The 21,558-nt window shown below is 37.3% G+C and overlaps 1 protein-coding gene across 2 annotated transcripts in view; it reads left to right on the forward strand.

The window, feature by feature from the left end:
- MARCHF6 (membrane associated ring-CH-type finger 6) overlaps positions 1-21,558 on the forward strand; it is a 47,453-nt gene that overhangs the window by 15,830 nt on the left and 10,065 nt on the right. For both annotated transcript variants that reach the window (XM_061995917.1, XM_061995916.1), the window contains exons 6-21: positions 1,069-1,237; positions 2,624-2,816; positions 3,111-3,172; positions 5,063-5,095; positions 7,234-7,285; positions 10,237-10,295; positions 10,808-10,888; positions 12,187-12,255; positions 12,385-12,459; positions 13,216-13,350; positions 13,823-13,942; positions 14,837-14,937; positions 15,613-15,750; positions 17,250-17,451; positions 19,961-20,030; positions 21,243-21,424. In XM_061995917.1, coding sequence (XP_061851901.1) covers positions 1,069-1,237; positions 2,624-2,816; positions 3,111-3,172; positions 5,063-5,095; positions 7,234-7,285; positions 10,237-10,295; positions 10,808-10,888; positions 12,187-12,255; positions 12,385-12,459; positions 13,216-13,350; positions 13,823-13,942; positions 14,837-14,937; positions 15,613-15,750; positions 17,250-17,451; positions 19,961-20,030; positions 21,243-21,424 — 1,741 coding nt within the window. The remainder of the gene's footprint in view (positions 1-1,068; positions 1,238-2,623; positions 2,817-3,110; positions 3,173-5,062; positions 5,096-7,233; positions 7,286-10,236; positions 10,296-10,807; positions 10,889-12,186; positions 12,256-12,384; positions 12,460-13,215; positions 13,351-13,822; positions 13,943-14,836; positions 14,938-15,612; positions 15,751-17,249; positions 17,452-19,960; positions 20,031-21,242; positions 21,425-21,558) is intronic.

Consider the following 21,558-nt stretch of genomic DNA (forward strand, 5'->3'; position numbering starts at 1 on the left):
CCATCCTGAGGCTCTTATGTGATAAGGATCTTTTAATTGGATTACCTTCTAGCTGGCAGTTAAGTTGTAATGCTTTAATTGCCATATTCTACTAAATATTGTCTACCTTTGTCTTTTTGACAACAATTTTAAGAATCAGTAAATAAAACACAGCACCATTTCAGGTTGTTTTTTACTTTTTTCATTAACTTGACCATGAGCAACTGAAATTTGAGTAGAATCAGTTGCACATTAAGCAAACTTTGAGTGAATGTCCTGTGCGGTTCGGATTTGTCATCTCTGTTGGGCTGTTTGATTTGAGACATGAGGTAATCACAGAATCTTAAGGGTTGGAAGGGACCTCGAAAGATCATCCAGTCCAACCCCCCTGCCAGAGCAGGACCACCTAGGGAGATACTCACTTAAGATCAACAACAGTATTTTTCCTGTCATCTCCCAGTAAGTGTAGAGATGCAAAAAGAACTGGAACATTAGTGGTTTGAGTCACCTGTCACCTTGTGCTCTGTTGTTTTCATCTGCTGCATCTCCCCAAAGTGCAGAGCAGTCAAAGGCAAACCTTGCAGATCCATTCTTCTGGTTGGGGTAGCTCAGCAGATAAAATGTTTCAGTGGACTGTGTATTATGCCTCTTAGCTGTTTAAATAGACCTTTTACTGTAACAAGTTATTTACTGACTACTGTGTTTCCTTTGCTGTTTTTTAAGATTGTTTTTCCTGAACTACTCTTGAAGCTTTTTTGCATATTGAGTCATATCCTGTTTTGCAGGAATATTTCAGTTTAAACAGCAGTGATTTCACAAACAGAACCAGAGGGAAATAAAACCTTTTCCAGATCAGTATTTATAAACCCATTTGCACACAGGTACATACATCCTTCCTAAAGGAAGCCTTCTCTGAACACATCATTTAAATGAATACTGTCTTCAGCTGAACATATAAATAAATCCAGCTTTGTTTTTCTACCAGTACCAATTTACTTGTTGATTTGTGGTAGTTAACAGTGACCAAGTTTAGCCTTATTAGCAACACTGATTTGTCATTAATGTTTGTGGTTTTGCTTTCTTTAACAGGGAGAACTTACTGGCTGACTGCTTGCAGGGCTGTTTTGTGGTAACATGCACTCTGTGTGCATTTATCAGCCTTGTCTGGTTACGTGAACAGATCGTCCATGGAGGAGCACCACAGTGGTTGGAACAAAATCAGCAACAGCCCCTCAATGGTGTTGGTCAGCAAAATGAGGTAAGACTTAACTGCTTGGTAGAAAATGTATTTTTGTGAATAAATATGTTATCAGAACCCAACAGTAATGTTATTCTACTGCAGAGTGTCTTTATTTGTGTAGAAGCAGAAGCTGAATGTGTGTTCCTGTCTAAAGTCAGTGACAGCACTGTTACGTTCTTAAAGCTCTGTAAAATGGAATGGTAATGGATTTGTTACAGTGTAATTTTTATGAAGTAACTTTAACAGTTTAGACTCTTATATTTTTACAGGGGTTTTAAAGATGATTTAGTTCATATAAATCTGAATTGTCAGACATAGTCAATGAAGATGCAGTTTGCTTTTATTTTTTAATTTGAAAAAGTATTTCAGTAGTTCATGAGGTGACAATTCACTCTTCTCAAAGCAGTTGGTGGTTTTGTTGAAACCTCTGAAGCTGGAGCTTCTCTGCCCTCTCCACAGCTGCCAACATGGACACAGGTGCTCCTTTAATGCTTACAGGAGCCTCTTAGGCGGGAGAGGAGATAAAGCAACACATGCACAGGGGGGAAAGAATTGAAATTTTGTTTTCTTTTGTAATAAATATCAATTTTTTAAAGGCAGAGATAGAGATCCTGAGCTTGATGACAGATGTGGGTTGTTCTTGAATGTTCATCTTTCTAATAAAGTAATAGTTAATCAGATCAAGAGAGTTCTCCTCTGTGGTGTAACCACATCTGGAGTGCTGTGTCCAGTTTTAGTTTCCCCTAGTACATGGGCTTACTGGAGTGATTGCAGTGAAGAGCCAACAAAAATGCTTAAAGGACTAGAGCATCTGACATATGATGAGAGGCCTAGACAGCTGGAACTGTTCAGCTTGAGAAGGCTCAGAGTGGGCCTTATCAGTGTGTATAAATGCCTGATGAGAGGATGTAAAGAAGACAGATCCAGAGTCATCTTGGTAGTGCTGACTGACAGGACAACAGACAATAGGCTCAAATTAAAATCCAGAAAATTCCATTTAGGGAAAACAAAAACCCACCACAGATGTGGGTTGGTTTGGGTTTTGTTTTTATTAGTTATTGAGGTCGACTACTGGAACAGGTTGCTCAGAGCTTATGAAGTCTCCATCTCTAGAGTTACTCAAAGTCAACTGGAAACAGCACCGAGCAAGCTGCTCACTGACCCTACTTTGAGTAGGTGGGTTGGCTGGACATTCTCTAGAAGCCTTTTCAACCTTTGCTACTCTGTGAAGAAGTCTGAATGTTTCCCTTCCTCTTTTAAAAGGTTTAGTCATCCCATATTTAATGCTTACCTAAAAAAAATCACATTATTCATTTTTTATGCTATTTTTTGTTTCTACGTACAGGAGAAAAATACAGAGAGAGGTTGATCGATTCAAATTAAAACCAAATCCTGTTTCTGCAGGCTCAGGCTGTTGTCAATGGAGGTGTTGAAAATGCTGTGCTTGACCAACCTGCTAACCCAGCTGCTGAGAATGTAGTTGTAGGCGAGAACCCTGAAATTCAAGAAGAACAAGTAGACGAAGAGGAGGAAGATAATGAAGATGAAGAAGATGCTGTAGTAGAAGATGCAGCAGATGCAAACAATGGAGCACAAGGTAACAGGTGACTCAAACTAGTAATGTTCTAGTTCTTTTTGCATATAAATGAAAACACTGAAAACAGAACTCTCATAATTCAAGGAAGTTGTGTAGATTCCTGCTTCAGCTTATTTGTCTTGGTTTTGCAAATGTCATACATTTCTTTTGAATGCTGAAGCATTTGGTTGTTACTTTCAGCAGTTATGACTCAAATGTTATGCACTTAAGTCTTTTTTTTTCATTTAAAACATACCATGGAGTGGTTACATCTTGTTTTGGATAAGTCTAACAGAATGGCTGTTGTCTCCTCAGATGACATGAACTGGAATGCTTTGGAATGGGATCGAGCAGCAGAAGAACTTACTTGGGAGCGAGTGAGTGAGAATCATTGTCTTGAATTGAATAATTCAGACTGACACTTGATTTGTAGTATTGCTGTGTTAAAATCCATTTGGGATAGATTTTCCACAGAAGCTGCTGTCTAGTGAAAACTATCAGTAAGAGGCTTAGTGACCTAAGAAAGTCATTGTATTAGAACCAAAATGTTGTGCTGCTTGCTAACTATCTGAAAGGCTTTTGTTTGATTTGAAACATAGTAGCAGCTTAAACTGTGTTTTAACACGGACTTTGTGAAATCTTCAGCTTAATTGGGCTTAGAAATTAATTGCATCTTGCATTGAGAGTGCTAGGCCAGGTTAGGTGTACATAGGTGTTGTGTTATATGTAGTTATAGATAAATATAGTTTAATGCTTAACTTTTTATTCATGAAAACATTGAACTAAAGCAAAGAAAACCAGAAGTGTTGATTAATTTCCTTTGTTTACATATTTGCACAAGACAAATGTATTTTTTAAGGGACGGACCATGTCAATGTAACATTGCTTCTGTTTTTTTTCTGGATCACAAATTCTGTGATCAGGGGATGAGACGCACACACACTGTAATTGTAAAGTAGTTTAGAGGCTTACAACCTAGTGTTTTCTAAGTGGTTTAGAAGTAGCCAGTGTCTTGAGTTCAAAGCTGAACATGTGCAGCAAAATCTACCTGAGGGTAGCTACAGCAGCTTCATGTCATTTACCAGGGTCACTAGTGGATATGGCAGTCGTCAAGCTAGTCATTGTATTCCTAGGATGTGATTGCAGTGTAGTAGAAATCCAGTTTTTATCACAAGGAACATGTCTTGATCTTTGTTTTGTATCCAGTGAAAATTTCTTGTTTTGAAAGATATTTGGTGAGAAAGAGCATACATAAATACAGGTTTCTGAACAAATCTATTGTGTATCTCAAGGTGAAAGTATTCTATTTCTGAACCCAATTTATGTCCTGGGAAGTGTTGGTGTACTCCTAATTGATAATATTTTTGATGCCTGTCCATGAATGTAGAAATCAGTTTCAGCAAACTCATAAGCATTCCCAATCCTGTGTGCTGGCAATAGACAACTAATTGGCATTTAGCATCAAAAGTGAGGTAGGCATTTTCTGCTATTTGATCTCTTTGAAAATAGCATGCAAGCTTTCTGGATCTTCAAAAATATTTACATCTAGACTGACTTTAAAATATGAGCAACTTAAAGTCTTGGAACTTTGTGTGAAATCCTGTTATAAGATAGCCTTGAACTTGGTAATTTACAGCGGTAATCATGGAGTGGAAGTGTCTGGATTGAAACAGTAGGAAATCCTTTAAGTGGGAGGAAAGGAGAGTTTGGGGTCCTTTTTGTTAATAGATACTCTATTTTTGTCTGTTCTGTGGCTGCTTCCCGTAACAGCTGCGCAGAGGGATGGAGGATTTGTTTCTGCTCTTCCCTAGCTGTAAACCAATTCTGTTCTAAACTTAACATACAGTAGACCGACATTATCCTGTTACTAGCTGCTGTTACTCATTGAAGTAAAATACTAACCTTTGACTTTTCTCAGTGCACCGTGAACTGATAGTTTGCAGTTAGGAAGCCAAAAAAACCAAAAGGTTGCTCTTGCATTTTAGTATTGAGGCGTTTTAACGTGGTTTTAAATAAGAGTTCAGTCTTTTAAAAATACTGAGTCTTTGTCAGAGTCTTCAAAGTCTTGGAGGGAAATACTGTGTTGAACAAGAACTTAGTTTCTCTATTTATCTTTAAGAATTTATGTCCAGGTTCTGTTGGTTGAGTAATAAAAAAAGCTTTTGACGGTGTTGGACATGAAAGAGGCTTTTAAGAGGCTCGATTTAGAAGCACATTGCTTAGCTTTTTCTGATGAGTAACTGAAAGTAACATTCTGTTCTTTACAGATGCTTGGACTTGATGGATCTCTGGTTTTTTTAGTAAGTGAAATCCTACATTTCAAGCATTTCTATAGAAGACTTTTTAAAGAAGTAAACTGTGTTTTTGAAAAAAATTACATCATTCTATTTGAGGTCCCTGTTTTCATATGATACATATTCTTTAAAGAGACTTTCATCTAATGATACCTTCAAGCAAACTGTCTATTTTAGGAGTTTCATGGGGTAGAGTTGTGTGAATGTGTGTTTTAAAAGTGGAGCTTTTAAAAAGACATAGGTACCTTCAGACCTTAGAAAAGCATATACTGGAAAATACATGTCTGTTCTAGCCTGAAATTTTGCACTATGTTACAATTAAAACAGTCTCCTCATTCAGACTTCTCTGACTTGCCCTACTACCACTAGAACACTACCACTGAATTTTTAGTGTAGACTAGGTTTTAAAACTTATGATCTTCAGTTACATTTCTTTATTTGGTTGGGATTTTTTCTTCCTCCCTAACATTTTTCTCCTCTTCAATATTATTTTAATTGACATCAGTGTCAAATATATATTTTTTAAATATTCACAATAGCCAGTCTGTCTTGTGGAGTTTGTGTCTTGTCAATTGGTTCCAAAGATCTTTATGATGATGATAATTTAGCAAAGCACTCCTAAAAAGGCTCTTGGCTTTTCAACATTGATCTGTGGGTGAGCCAATGTTGGTTATCTCCCTAACAAATTCTTACATATATAAGGCAAATCGTAGAACAGATAGAATCATAGAATGGTAGGGTTGGAAGGGACCTTTAGAGATCATCTAGTCCAACCCCCCTGCAGAAGCAGGGTCACCTAGATCAGGTCACATAGGAACATGTCCAGGTGGGTCTTGAAGACCTCCAAGGAAGGAGCCTCCACAACCCCTCTGGGCAGCCTGTGCCAGGGCTCCCTCACCTCAACAGTGAAATAGTTTTTTCTTATGTTTAAATGGAACTTCTTGTGTTCCAGCTTCATCCCATCACCCCTTGTCCTGCTGCTAGCTACAAGAGAAAAAAGGGATGCCCCAACCTCCTGACACCCACCCTTTAGATATTTATAAATGTTAATAAGATCTCCCCTCAGTCTCCTCCAGACTAAACAGCCCCAGTTCCCGCAGCCTTTCCTCGTATGAAAGATGTTCCAGTCCCCTGATCAACTTGGTGGCCCTGTGCTGGCCTCTCTCCAGCACTTCCCTGTCCCTCTTGAGCTGAGGAGCCCAGAACTGGACACAGGACTCCAGATGAGGCCTCACCAGGGCAGAGTAGAGAGTGAGCCCATCTTCTAGTGGGCTTTGTTATAGCTTATTTGAAGGGTTTTCTCTGCTGCCCATCCTGCCTGGCTGTTGAAGATGTTTAGTTCTTGACTTTAGCGGTCAGGGGAGAGAGAGTGCAAAGAGACCATGGCAACAAAACTTCAGGCAATCACAGCTACGTTCATTGAGTACCATCATTTATTTTAAGATGAGAAGTCATTTATATTTTAAAAGGAAAAAATACCTGTGCTCACTTCCAGAAGTATACATTTTACTTCATTTAATGTGTGAAAGGAATACAATTCTCAAGTATGAATGTGTTTATTAGATACTGTAGTAGATAGTTTATTTCAGACATCAATCTCATTTTAAAGTCTCATGTTTAAAATAATATAGCTTATTTTGTCACTAAATAGTAATGTCAAAGAATTAACATTCTAGTGTACTTATGTCACGTCTCAGCTAAAAGTAATGTTAAAAAAACAATGAAGTAATTTCTAGAGTGAGAGCTGTTAGTTTTGGGTTGGGGTTTCTTGTGAAAGTCTTAACTTCAGCTCAGATGAACTCATTTTAAAACCTCGTTTATAAACCAAATATCCACATACATTTTGCATTATTGTTTTTAAGGGTGGAACTGTGTGTATTGATTTTAAAATAACAGCTTGTTTTTAATAAATAAGAGTTTTAAAGCAAATGTAAGTGCTCTTACCTAGGTAAATGTGCATGAATGTAAACAAATGTCTAAATAGTCTGTCCTGCATGTTCTGTGTTAGAGCAAATTTCTTGTTGTGATAGTTCTGGTAGTAACAGGCAGTTGAAATAAGTGTAGATACAAAAGTAAAACAACTTATTGAAATGATTGATACTTACATACTGTCTTCCTCCCTCTTTTCCCCATGCTCCTCACAGGAACATGTCTTCTGGGTGGTATCTTTAAATACGTTGTTCATACTTGTATTTGGTAAGTATGTTTTGCTTTTAGGCTTGAAAAAAGTGCTTCTTTGTGAAGAGGTAATTCAGGTTATTTTTAAAGCTGTTCTTTCAGAGTAAATGATGTTGTGACATCCAAAAATGGAGCCACAAGCGAACTGAGAATATGCATATTAAATCTTGATTACTTCCAGTTTAGTCATTTATAATTCCTTTAAGTGAATAGGTTTAAAATTGGAAATCTGCCAAAATCTTAATGATACTAACCAGAGCACAGAAGATAATATTTGACTGGAATACTGCTCAATTAAAGGAGCAGCCTCCTGGATTTTAGTTCCTGAGCAAATGCAGTACTTGTACGAATGGCTAGGATATATTTTTTCTCTTTGTAGTTTTTGCTAGGTGTAGTTAAACTACTTTTTCTATGATGAAACCATTTTTGGAGCTCAAAATTGGAAGGAAGGAAGACACACAAGAATGTATCTGTGTGAAGTTGTCAAATATACTTTCATTATGTGTCCCAAACAACTGTCCTTATACAACTTAGACTTGACATAAGTTTTAGAAAACAGGAAATTCTAATCAGTGATGGGTTTTTGCTTTATTTTCCTTTCTGGTCCCTGTGGGTGCTGAAGCTGAATTGCAACTTTAAATGTTTGGAAGATTCTGGGACTAGATAGGAATATTTCAGTGTTCTGATTCCTTGTACAATCAGTGATAGGAAAATTTCTTGAACGTGAACTTATCATGACTTAAAAAGAAATAGTAATAAATTCAGTCCCCAAACCACAGGTGTGTGTTTCTCAATCATTTGAACCCTGAAATAAAATGATAAAATGCATTACCTTATTGTAAATAGCACTAAGATCCCTCTTGAGAGTTTCTGGAATTCCTGGTTTGTGTTTACTGCTTGTTATATGTAGGGTAAACTTGCATTTTTACTCTGCTTTTACTGCGGGAAGGAGGGTAACAAATTTCTACTGGTCTTTTTTAGGACCCTCTTGAGAGTCATTAGGCTGGGATTCAGGGTTTTAGTGATTTGAGTTGGTTTTGGGTTGGGTTTTTGGAGGGAATAGGGGGTTGGGAGGGAGGAGTGGGTTGTTTTTTCCTCTACTGTTGTACCTTATAGCTGTACACGGGAGAATATCAACTCTTCCCTTTGCCTCAATTTCACCCGTTTCACTGCTAACAGGAACTTTTGGATTATGGTGCTTGTGGTCATTCCAATTGTTAATTTGACACAAGTGTATGGAGAAGCATTTTAGTGACAAGATGATGCATTTATTTCAAGAGACAGTGGATACAAAACTCCACTTGCTTTGAATTACCAGTTTAGAAAGGGATGGGTTGTGTCGCTTTGTTGCTCTTGAGTGGTTTGTCTTGGTAGAAGAGTTAAGGCTTTAAACACTCAATTCAACATGTTTAAATAAGTTTTTCCTGGCAAAGTAAAGCTCACAATACCGAATCAGTGGTTTGAGTGTCTCATTACTGAAATGAATCAGCAGATGAAAAGAAAATAATATGAATTATCATGTGTGTTTAATTCACAAAAAGCCAGAACTTGTAATAAGAGTTGGGAAATAATTGAAAGCTTTCTCTCTGATCATTAATCTATTCTAATCTGTAGTTACCAGCAGTTAATTAGGGCTTTTTTTGATGCTTTTTTAATAAGTAGACAACAACTGTGAATTTTCTACACTTTTGATTTTAAATTCAATAAGAAGTGAGTAATAAGAGTAACTAATATGATTGTCATATAGATGCATTTTTGGTAGCTCTAAGTGCACTTCAACAAGTGGGAAACAAGCAAGTAGAAAAGGGTAATGACTTTCCCAAGCAAAGGAGTAGGAGATCTGGGAGTTTAATTTCTGTCTCTCAAGCCTAGTTATTATCTATCCCACTAAGTAATACTGCCTAATTTACGACCATCAAATCTCTAGTTATTTGGAATTGCAGTTCTGGTGAGTTCAAATACCACAGGAGGTAGTTTCTAGAAGATAAAACAGAAATCAAGCATTTGGAACCTTAGTTTCTGCATTTCTTTTCACTGTATTCTTAAGAATCAAAGCACTAAAACTGAATCCTTGCTAAAATAAAAGTCTCATCTGACCAAGATGTGAAATGTCGCGGTCTCTCAGCACATGGGAAAGCATGAATATACAGCAGCCTAGGAGTCTGATGCCACCCTAGTATGTAAGAGTGAGAAGTTCAATTTACACAGAGCAAGATGAACTAAGAATGAATAGACTGTCCTCTCACTCCATGTAAGTTTCATGTTGCTTTGTAGTCTTTCAGTGTGAATTCGGATCAGGGCTCCTCAGCTCAGGAGGGACAGGGAAGTGCTGGAGAGAGTCCAGCTCAGGGCTACCAAGATGATGAGGGGACTGGAGCATCTTTCATATGAGGAAAGGCTGCGGGAACTGGGGCTGTTTAGTCTGGAGAAGAGGAGACTGAGGGGAGATCTTACTAACATTTATAAATATCTAAAGGGTGGATGTCAGGAGATTGGGACATCCCTCTTTTCTATAGTAGATAGTAGCAGGACAAGGGGTGATGGGATGAAGCTGGAACACAAAAAGTTCCACTTAAACATAAGAAAAAACTATTTCACTGTTGAGGTGAGGGAGCCCTGGCACAGGCTGCCCAGAGGGGTTGTGGAGGCTCCTTCCTTGGAGGTCTTCAAGACCTTCTTGGATGTGTTCCTACGTGACCTGATCTAGGTGAACCTGCTTCTGCAGGGGGTTGGACTAGATGATCTCTAAAGGTCCCTTCCAACCCCTACCATTCTATGATTCTATGATTTTCAGTGTTGATAAAATCACACAAATATAACACTCACAAATCTTTGCCCAGAATGTAATTTGTTTTAGTTGTTTTCACAAAATTGCTAAGAAGTAGAATAATTACCATGTTACAATATACATCCCGCAAATAAGGCTCCATTTCATGACCTTTTTTCACCTGTCTGCTTATGTTCTGCAGCATTTTGTCCATACCACATTGGTCACTTCTCCATTGTTGGCCTGGGCTTTGAGGAATATGTAAGTACTGGTTTATACTCTCAAAACCTGCCTGTGTGAGTTGATCTAGGTGGACCTGCTTTGGTGGGGGGGTAGGAATAGATGACCTCTAGAGGCCTATTCCAACTCCCACCATTCTATGGAGGTTTCCTTCTTTTACCAAAAAATACTTAGGTTTAAAATTTTTTAACAGCTTTTTGTTTCTCATGTAGTTTTAATTTGTATAGAGTGATTTTCATAGTCGATAATAGTGAAAGCTCGGAGGCAATGAGGTAGTGTGACAGTCTTTGTTTTATATATAGAGGTTGTTTTGTGTATGAAGAAATGAATTGTTGGACTTTCCCAGTGAGTGAAAACATTTTCTACTCTTGATGGAGATACCAAAAAAAAGTAGCAGATTATTTAAATATATAGAAATTAAACTCTTCATTCTTCTTAAATTGAGATTTGGAGTTTATCTTAATTACATGAAAAAGAGAGATAATCTTCTAAGAGACTGATAACTTTCCTTATTTTGTTCCCCTCCTCTCCAGGTTCAAGCATCTCACTTTGAAGGCCTGATTACAACTATAGTCGGCTATGTTCTGCTAGCAGTGACTCTAATTGTTTGTCATGTATCCTTTTGTCAGTAGATACCTGGTTCAGATTTTATGTGTAAAATAATGTTTACATGTACATTTACGTTGCAAATGCAATGAATTTACCATTTTGCTCTGCTCTTTGGTTGAAATGAGAAGAAAAGCTGTCTTCTGTTCTCTTGGACATCTAAAAGTTGGCAGTGTGACTGTATTCTTCAGAACACTCACACATGTTTAACAACACAACATCATAAGCTTTTATACTTGCTTAAAGGCCTCCAACTAAGATCTGAAAGTCTGTCTGAGAAGATGAGTGTAGAACCATTGTTTTGCCCTCACTGACCTTACAGTATCCCTGTGCACTATGTAGTTGCAACACAGAGAAATGGGATTATGGAAATATGTATGATGAGAAATTCATTCACATCTTTTTGATCCTGCTAGATTTTTAGAGTGTTGGATTGGTTTCGTTTCTCTTATGTCCCTGAACCACTGAGAGTTTTCAGCAATGATTTCTTTCAGGAGGTAACACAGAAAATTAACTAACGGCGGTGTCCTGAATGCTGGAAGGATTTAATCCCAAGTAAAAAGTCTACATTCTAGCTGCATGATTTTAAAGGGACTAAACCAACTTCAATTTCAAATAATAATAATAATAGCATAAGAATAATAGCAGCTCTTTGTCCAAGAGTACAGAAAGCTAAAATCAACTTCAGACCGTACTATACCATGGTGAAGTGCAAATGTGGTAAAAGAGTTGGTTGGAGTGTCTCCCTGTTACCTCCTAAAACTAAACAAGCCCCTGAATTGCAATATGCAGCCAGCTTTCCTTGGGAAAGGTGACAATTTGTTTCAGACTGCACGAAAAGGAAAGCTACCACTTAAAATATGTGACCTGATCTAGGTTGACCTGCTTCTGCAGAGGAGTTGGACTAGATGATCTCTAAAGGTCCCTTCCAACCTCTACCATTCTGTGATTCTCTGGTTCTATGAAAGTAGGCCTTCAGTTTTGAAACTTGCTTGTTTGATTTGTCGAAGTCAACTGTATATTTGTTGAGGAAACTTTCAGAAGGAGGGTAGTAGTAGAACTATTTATTTATTCAGTCATTTGTTTATTTTAGATGCATGTTGAGGGAATTATCCAGCACATCAGATTGTGACTTCCAGAGTCACAGCCAATTTTGGAAACAGCCCTGATAAAACACACACTTCCTGTCTCACTTTTGTCCTTTATAAAGTTTCCTGTTATTGCAAGCCATGTAATAGTGGTTTATATTAATCAAACTATCTTACAAAGTATTTTTCAGTGTTATTTTCTTGACAAAACTATTCAGGGTTTGGCAGCACTTGTTAAGTTCCAACGATCACGTCGTTTATTAGGAGTTTGCTATATTGTTGTCAAGGTAATCCTACTTTGCTCTGTATGTGTGTGTGGAGCAAAAAACCCTCTCAATTTAAGCTTACATTATCATTTTTCTTTGCAATTTCTGTTAAAGCAGTGAGATGCTACTTTTCCTCTTTTTTTCCTAAAGGTTTCCTTGTTAGTGGTGGTTGAAATTGGTGTGTTTCCTCTCATCTGTGGCTGGTGGTTGGATATATGTTCTTTGGTAAGAATGGAAATAAATGGGATAAAATCTTTTTTTATTGGTTGCTTATATTTGAACGAAAACAAAGGTTTTATGAGAAGAAAGTTGTTGGTAGGAGTTTGACAGCAGTCTTTATAAACGTGGTGGTTTCCAGAGGGAAAGGGGTTTTTAGGTACTGCTTTATGTTACTACATACAAATGAACCTGCTATTATTAAAATAAGAAGATGTTAATAATTCTTTCTGCATTTTCAAGACCACTGTGATAACAAACTTAGAGACAAACACGTACTGAATAAATTTCTTCATGTAGCCATCTTATGTGAAGTGGTAATGACATACATTAATAGTTGTCCAATCTCTTTCTGTTTTGAGTAAGATATGCTTGCTTGTAATTGAGAAGGACAGTTTTTCTGTCCTAAGAAAAAGAGATCCATTTCAAATGGAGAAAATGTAATTTCTTCTGTCCTTAGTAGAAGAATTCTACTGAAGGGAACAATTATTTGCTCCTATGACAGTTGCCACTTTGAGCTGATTTGTGACTTATGTAAGGTACATTAGTGTTGAGGTTGACTTTCTTCCGTCAGAAAAAAGAAATTGATCAGGAATTACCTTCATTTGATGTTCTTAGTGTAAACTATTCCCTATATTTATTGTAAGCAGGAGGCAGACATTTAAATTGAATGCCTATTGATATGTATGAGCTAGGTTAAACAAAATGAGTAACTGTGGAGGTTTGCCAAACTTTATTCATATTTACTTACTACTTACCTTCTAGGAGATGTTTGATGCCACTTTAAAAGACAGAGAATTGAGCTTTCAGTCTGCCCCAGGTACCACAATGTTTCTGCACTGGTTAGTGGGGATGGTTTACGTCTTTTACTTTGCATCCTTCATCCTTCTTCTGAGAGAGGTAAGTCTGCATGGAAAAGATTGGTATGTAATGTAGTTAAAGAAGCTTGTATGTTGAACTGTTAGTTAAATCTTTCATGTGTGGGTGTTGCTGCTACTGTGTTTTATGTGTGTGTGTTGGATTATGAGCCTTACCTAAAAAGAGGCACACCAGTACTTACTGCAGTGGAAAATTGTGATTTAGAGTATATTTTACCCACAGGTGTTTAGTTTATGGACACTATGGGTGTTGCCTTCAAATGAATCTAACTACATTCCAGTTGTTTGAGATTGATTAATACCTGAAAATTAAGCTTGGAATTGGTTGTTGCTTCTCCATGATAATTCTTCCTTTGTTCTATTTCTGTACCATTTTGTTGAACTTGTTATGTTTAAAACTTATTCATTTGCTGCAATAGTGTTACCCAGAATTAAAAACAAAGAGTAAAAAGATAACTTTCTCTTCATGTATTGTTTTCTGTTTCCTACTTCAGGTGTTGAGACCTGGAGTCTTATGGTTTCTCAGGAATTTGAATGATCCAGACTTCAATCCTGTGCAGGAAATGATTCACTTGCCCATTTATAGGCATCTCAGGAGGTTTATCTTATCAGTGGTAAGGGCTTTTCTCAAATTTCTGTGTTGGGAAATAAATTCCATGTGTTACCTCCCCTATATGCTACTGTGTATTTAAAGAACAGCATCTTCACTGTGAAGGTGCTTAGGCACTGAAAGAGGTTGCCAACACAGTTTACATCTTAAGAGATACTCAGAACTCAACTGGATAAGGTTCTGAGCAGCCTGATGCAACTAGCTCTGCTCAGAGCAGGGGGTTAGAGTAGTTTACCTCTAGACTCCTTAGGCAAAATCACAGGAAATGTTTGTGTATTCAGACAACAAATGTTTATTGTTATGGCTATTATAACTCTTTCAAGATGCTCTTAGTTACTGCAGTAAACATTGTGTGTCCAGTTCAGCTAAAGTAGTGCCACAGAGGAGTAACTTTCTAGTTCAGTTTTGCATTGGGTTATGCTGATATATACCCAGTGGTGTCTGTTTTCAGATTATCATTGTAAAATATTGAAGGCAATTCAAACTTTTTTTGCCTGTTGCTTGTTTGTCAGAAGTTTGCCTAGCATGTGGTAAGGGAGGGGTCTTGGGCTGGTTTTGACGTGTCACATCAACTGTGAAAACTGATATACCAGAAACATTATTTTACATACCGTATTAATACACCTAAAGTGCTCTGATCAGTGAAAGCTCATTTATATATTACTTCTATTAGGGAGCCCCTCAGTACATGAGACAACCTGATCTGTCCAACTTTTAGAGTATTTTCTTCTTAGATAGTCCTAATGCTTTAGCTGCCTGAAACTTTGTGTCACAGCCAAATGTAAGGAAAAGCCTACTGTTAGTAACCACATGCTGCAGGAAACAATATCAGAGAGGTGGGTGGGAAACTAGGTTTAGTTGTTTCTGCTTTCACACTGACTTAATGTCCTTGTTGCAGATTGTTTTTGGATCAATTGTACTGCTCATGCTCTGGCTTCCTATACGCATCATTAAATATCTCCTGCCTAATTTTCTTCCATATAACGTCATGCTCTACAGGTAAGCATTTAACTTGAAAAAGATCTTTTTTCAGTCTGCCTATAACTAGAACAAGGTGCATTTGTGCTCTTTGAGCTTTAATTTGACAGATTATTGTGTTGTTTTGTTTGTTTTCAATTTCAAAGTCATTGTTCTAGAAAAGGAAAAAGATAAAGGACGTAGATACGTCATAGAGTTTGCCAAAATACTTAGAAAAGTAAAACGTTTTGTATTACTTCCATAATAACAACTATTTGGTTTTTCTGTGCCCCCAAAACAATATCCCCTCTGTCTTTTTGGTAGCGAAGTTGCTGCCAGGTTTGTTTTTCGCATTCATTCCTGATTATCATTGCTTCAAGAGTAAAAGAATATCTGTAACTGCATTTCTTTTAACTGATAACACTCTCTTCCCTTTCCTAAGTAATAATTGAAACAGCAGTGATAAAAGCAAATAGAAGAGCAAATCTTTTTTCAACGTTTTGTCTTAAATTTCTTGTGTGCTTGAGTGCCTGAACACTCATGAACACTTAACCTGTGCTCAGAGTAGCATGTAAAGAAAAATATCTGCAAAAAGAACTGTTCCTGTTGACATTCTGTGTAAATTTTTTTGTTTATAGTGGTGTTAGTAATCTTTTACCCTGAATATCATCATAATGCTCCTTATGTTTGACTTCCTGTTCTTTTCGTTGTTTCTAGTGATGCTCCAGTAAGTGAACTTTCCCTAGAGCTCCTTTTGCTTCAGGTGGTGCTTCCAGCTTTGCTAGAACAAGGACATACAAGGCAGTGGTTGAAAGGTCTTGTACGTGCATGGACTGTAACTGCTGGATACTTGCTGTGAGTACAGAGAGACAAGTATTATATCCTTTTAACTTTTAGCTTTCAATGAAGCTGAAGAAGTGAATACCTCTAAATTGGGGATTTTAAAGTTAAAAGTTCAATCTAAAGAAGGACGAAACAGTGTCTTTGTCAGCTGAAGCAAATGACTGTAACAAAGTGAGGTTCTTTAATTTAGACTGCCAGGCAGAGTTCTCACACTTGAAATTCTTTTTCAGTTCCTACTTTGTTTGCCAGAATAGTCAAGAAAAAGTCAAGCTGATTATGTTTCTGTAAAGTTTTACATTTAAATTCAAGTATATTGCCATTCTCTCATGTCTTGCTTGTTGTGATGGCAATACAACGCTGTTGGGATGTCTGAGACTCAGAATGTGAATGAAACCCTTTTTTTTCTTCAAGTGCAATCCAAATTACTTATTTTAGCTTCCCATAAAGAAACTCTCCTCATCCTTATTCTCTTAGTTTACCTTTAGAGAAGTTCTATTTTTCAATTACCCATGTTGTGATAATATTTCAGTAGGACACAAAGCATTTCAGAGATGATGATAGAAATGGCTTTGCTTTCTCCACTCTTGCAGCTGTTAAAGAACAATTGTGAAATATCTCTTCAGCAGTTTTAGTTGAACGCTGGTGCAATTTTTTTTCTTCTGCTTGTCTTAAAAAACCAACTGCTGTGAAAATGTTTTCATGTCTGACAATAGAGTATTTCCATGCATCTTACTGCTAATAAAAATTCTCTTCAAGCTGAGGAAAATTCACCTCTAAATCTACATATTGGGGTTTGGTTTTTTAATCTCAAATATCTATTTGTTAACAATATATGCAGGGACTATAAGCAGAATACTTTTTAAAGTAGGTTGACTCATTCTAGGATTGATGTTCTTGAATGGATTTTGAGTAATTTAGAACCTTCTTGAAAGGTTTAGCTTAACTGTACTTTTGAAAACACATCTACAGCAATCATAGAATCACAGAATGGTAGAGGTTGAAAGGGACCTTTAGAGATTGTCTAGTCCAACCCCCCTGCAGAAGCAGGTCCACCTAGATCAGGTCACACAGGAATGTGCCCAGGCAGGTCTTGAAGACCTCCAAGGAATGCAGTATTGTCTTTGTATAGTTTAGGTTTGAAGGCAAAGTTTTTCCAATAGAGCTCAGTAGCAGTAAAGTCAAAGCTGTCAGTTGAACTGCCTGCTTACACAAGCTGAAGTACAGATGTGATTTTTCTTGAATAGCAGATGTTTTAAAGCAATCAAACACATAAGTGATCTTTAGTTGTGTCTGTATTTCCACTGTTTTAATCTGCTTCCACACTAGCATTTTTCTTCTAAACTCTGTTTAGTGTGCCATTGAGTACCTTAGCAGAAACAAGTTTATCAAGATTCTGCCAGGACTCTTGTGTAAGTTCTGTGCAACTTTTCTGCATTCTGAGTAAGCCTATCTTTGTGCAAGATTTTCATTCCAATCAAACAGAACAAACCTGAGATTTTGATTTGTTACAGGGATCTCCATTCTTACCTACTTGGTGACCAGGAAGAGAATGAAAACAATGCAAACCAGCAGCCTAACAACCAGCATGCTCGCAATAACAATGCCATTCCAGTTGTGGGAGAAGGTCTTCATGCAGCCCATCAAGCCATACTTCAACAAGGAGGACCTGTGGGTTTCCAGCCTTATAGGAGGCCTTTAAAGTTCCCACTCAGGGTAGGTATATCTAACACCTTAAGAGAAAAGGGAAAGACATTTGTGAAATGTGTATAATTTTTCTGTAAGAAAGATTTGGTTCTATGATTCTGTATCAGAAGTCAAGTGGTGGGTGATGTTGTTTTGTGTGTTGTACAGTTTGCAGCTTTCTGAACATTGGAGTTATTCTCACATATAGCTTTTTGCAGCCTGTAACTTAAGACCTTTGTTTGCCATTTGATGTATAGCTCCCATACATGTTGTGTATTATCTATTAGTTTATGTCTTATTTTTCCTAATAGTAATGGAGAGAAATACAACAACTGTCCAGCAAACAGGTAGTTCAGGAGAGTTTTTAACAGGACATAGCTTTTAAGAGGGCATGCTTCAGTCTTTTAGCTGAAGAGTGTTTTAAACAACTTTGCTTTATTGAGAAATTAAATGGAGGACTTCTGTTGCATCTCTATTAAACATAGAAAAGGTGTTGTAATACTTGGAAGTTCAAAGTCCCTACTATTACAAAGGAAACTTTGGTAAATACATTCTAGCATACTAGATAAATTGTTTTGTTGCTACTAGAACTCTGACTTAATAAAATATACATTTAAAAATAGCTCATTGACTGTGGTTACAGGTATAGCTCAAGGTTGGAAGTAATGGCTACAGTTAAAATAATGTAGTATTACTTCTATAGTTTCCTTAAAATGCGGAATCTATCTTAGAACAAAGTACAAAATAAAGCTTTTTTTTTTTCTTATCTCAACCCAATAGAACTGAAAGCCAAACTGAAAGTATTTTAAGATTTCACAACTGTTGAGCTTCTGGGTATTTGAAGTTGAGGCTTTTTGGGGCAGGAAGTGGGGGTTTTAATTCACTCCACCCTTCTTACCTTCTAAAATGGCTCTCCACAAGAATACAAGAGCTACAACACTGGTTTTGAGGAAACAGTGAGAGGAAATTGCTCAGAGATGAAAAAAGGTAGGGAAGGAGGACGAATTGGCCCCCATAGCAGCTGCTGCCACCTCAGTTTGATCATAACAGGAAGCCAGAGCATGCTCTGAGACCAATTTAATCTAGCATAAATATGCACAGACTGCTCAAAGGAGAGCTGCTGGTCTTCCCATGGCAATTGATCCTTTCTTCCTTTCTTGGCATGGGTACCTATGCTAGAACATGTATGTGGGGAGCTGGAACAGAAAACTAGTCCAGACAAAAACTGAGGTAATATGCAGGAGGTGTGTGTTAGTTAGTTTGAAAGTTCAGGTAAGACTTCATAGTGTAATTTTTAAAGAAAACAATATAATACTTGTAACATTTTCCTTTGGCCTGAGTTAAGTTCATAAGAAGGTGCTGGAATGACAAACAAGTTAATTGAAATTAGCTGTCTGATTAGCTGCTATGGAGGTAATTAAAGTGGATTCTTACTGTGACCTGGTGATATGGAACAACTGCAGTGTTGGCATCCTGCTTTCAAGGAAGGGGTGTGTTAACCTAGGGCTTCATGAAATCCTTTCTAGAACCAAGTTTGCATGAGTTATTTTGGTTTTGTGGATACCTCTAGATAAGAACATGTACTGAAGTCATCTCCTCCTCTCAAACTATTGCAGAGTATAAGCTTTCAGTAATGTGATGTGCTGACCTTGAAGTGGAGATAACAACTAAGCCACTTCCTGTTCAGCTCTCAGGGGCTGTTTTTTCTGGTTTACTTACCTTCATCTAGACTTTAAGTTGTTCTTTGGAGACTTCTTCAGAATGTAGAAAGAAAAAACCCTGATTTAACTGTATTTGTTTCCATTGTTTTCATCAAGAGATGCGATGAGCACTTGCATCTCAAACACGTGGTAGCTCATTGATATGATTCTGTGTCCCTGGTTCCACTTGTTTGAAATACTTAAAGAATGAATCAGTGAGGATCACTGCAGGTGCTTCAGTTGTGATTTTTGGTTTGTTGACCTCAGATAAGTTAATCTTATGAAAACTGTGTCTCTTACACAGACTTCCACTATGGAACAATACAATGTTTTGTTTACTTAGGGGTTGTGGAGTCTCCTTCCTTGGAGGGCTTCAAGACCTACCTGGACATGTTCCTATGCGACCTTATCTAGGTGACCCTGCTTCTGCAGGGGGGTTGGACTAGATGATCTCTAAAGGTCCCTTCCAACCCCTACCATTCTATGATTCTACTTTCCCAATTGGGATTTTAAACACTTGGTCAATGCAGAAAGAAATTATTTTCTTAATGTAACACCAAAGAACTGCAGTAAATCTATATCCAAGTGTTAATTTGTACTCTTGTGACTGTGTGTTTTACTGATAGAAGCTCTTAAAAGAACACAGCACTATAGGTGTGCTGCATCTGCTGTGGATAGGTTTGCTATCACTGAGTTAGTCATCCAGCGAGACATCAGCTGCTATTTGAATGTTCTAGATTAGCAGCCTTTCTAGGATGATACGTCTTTTAATATGTTTTTCTTGGCTTTGGATAAGCAACTTTGTTACAAACTGTTTCTCTATTTTTTCTCTCTTGCAGATATTTCTTTTGATTGTTTTCATGTGCATAACATTACTGATTGCTAGTCTTATCTGCCTTACCTTACCAGGTAAGTCTGTTGTAACACTACAATGAAAACCAACTCCCAACTCTGTGTGTTGCCATGCTCAGCAATGGCAGATGATGGAAAATTGTCTCATTTTTAATAGTACATCTTCAAATTGTAATAATCTAAATGTCAGAGATAATACATGTATTTAAATAAGGGACTGACATTTCCTTTGCTTTGTTGTCGAGAAATTTTCTTTTAAGGCTCCAAGTGCTGAGACAATCTCTGTAGTAATATTGAGAGAAAAAGAGAAGCACTTGCTTTACCATTTAGAGAAGGAAAATACATAGGTTTCTACAAGGTCTTCTGTAGGATCTTTAATTAAATGTTCTCAAGGTGTCAGCATGACAGGTCACTAGGAGACTTTGAAGTGATATCTATGCCACTTCTCATATATGAATGGATGAGGACTTTAACCAAATCAAAACCACTTTTGGAATAAATGAAGACCTAGAAATTATTTGGAATTCTATAAGCTGGCTACCACAGTACCATGTCATTTTTATCTCCTTGTATTAATGATCCTCAGGTCAATAATGTCTAGAGATCAGTTAGGAATTTTGTGATGGTTTTAATAGTAGTACATAAAATAGTTCCACTGTAATACTAACGAATAGAAACACTATTAAAAAGTGAAATGTAGTAAATGAGTCTCCTGTCTTTGTCAGAGCTTCAGAAGCCCCATCAGTAAGCCTTAAAAATTTCATGAGGCAGTTGAAATAACCCAAATATAGTTCATTAGATTTAAATTCAAGCTTATGCACTAATCCATTATTGCCTTTGCAGTTCTGAAAGTTAGTGTTTAGGCTCTGAATAGTGCAGTATTCAGTGCTTTGTTTTGTTGTAGTTCAGGTCCAGTAGCTGGCAAAATGACATTTTAAGGGGAAAAAAAACTTAAACATGTATTTTATATAATCTGTGTAACTATTTATGTAGTGACCCACCTGGACATGTTCCTGTGTGACCTGATCTAGGTGAATCTGCTTCTGCAGGGGGGTTGGACTAGATGATCTCTAAAGTTCCCTCCCAACCCCTACCATTCTATGTTTCCATTTCACACATTGATAGGTACAGCACCAAAACACTATTTGGTGCTAAATGCTGTTTGTGCATTGGTATTTAACAATGCATTTGATAAATTGTTTGGTAATAGGCATCCTTCCTTAATACATCAAAAAGCATTACACTATATAACAATGTTTGTGTTTTCAGTGTTTGCTGGCCGATGGTTAATGTCATTTTGGACTGGGACTGCCAAAATCCATGAACTGTACACAGCTGCTTGTGGTCTTTATGTCTGCTGGCTAACGATCCGAGCTGTGACAGTGCTGGTCGCCTGGATGCCACAGGGTCGGAGGGTGATTTTTCAGAAAGTCAAAGAATGGTCTCTCATGGTGAGTCTTCACTGAGTTATCCAAAAAGTAACTCTCAAAAATTGGTGTTTCACTTCTGCTTGCACTTTATACAGTGTAGATGTAGACTGCATTTTCCTTTTCAGACCATTTTGAAGCATTTGCAGCTTTTTTTT

Source organism: Colius striatus, chromosome 4 (assembly GCF_028858725.1).
Source record: "Colius striatus isolate bColStr4 chromosome 4, bColStr4.1.hap1, whole genome shotgun sequence".
Lineage (NCBI taxonomy): Eukaryota > Metazoa > Chordata > Aves > Coliiformes > Coliidae > Colius > Colius striatus.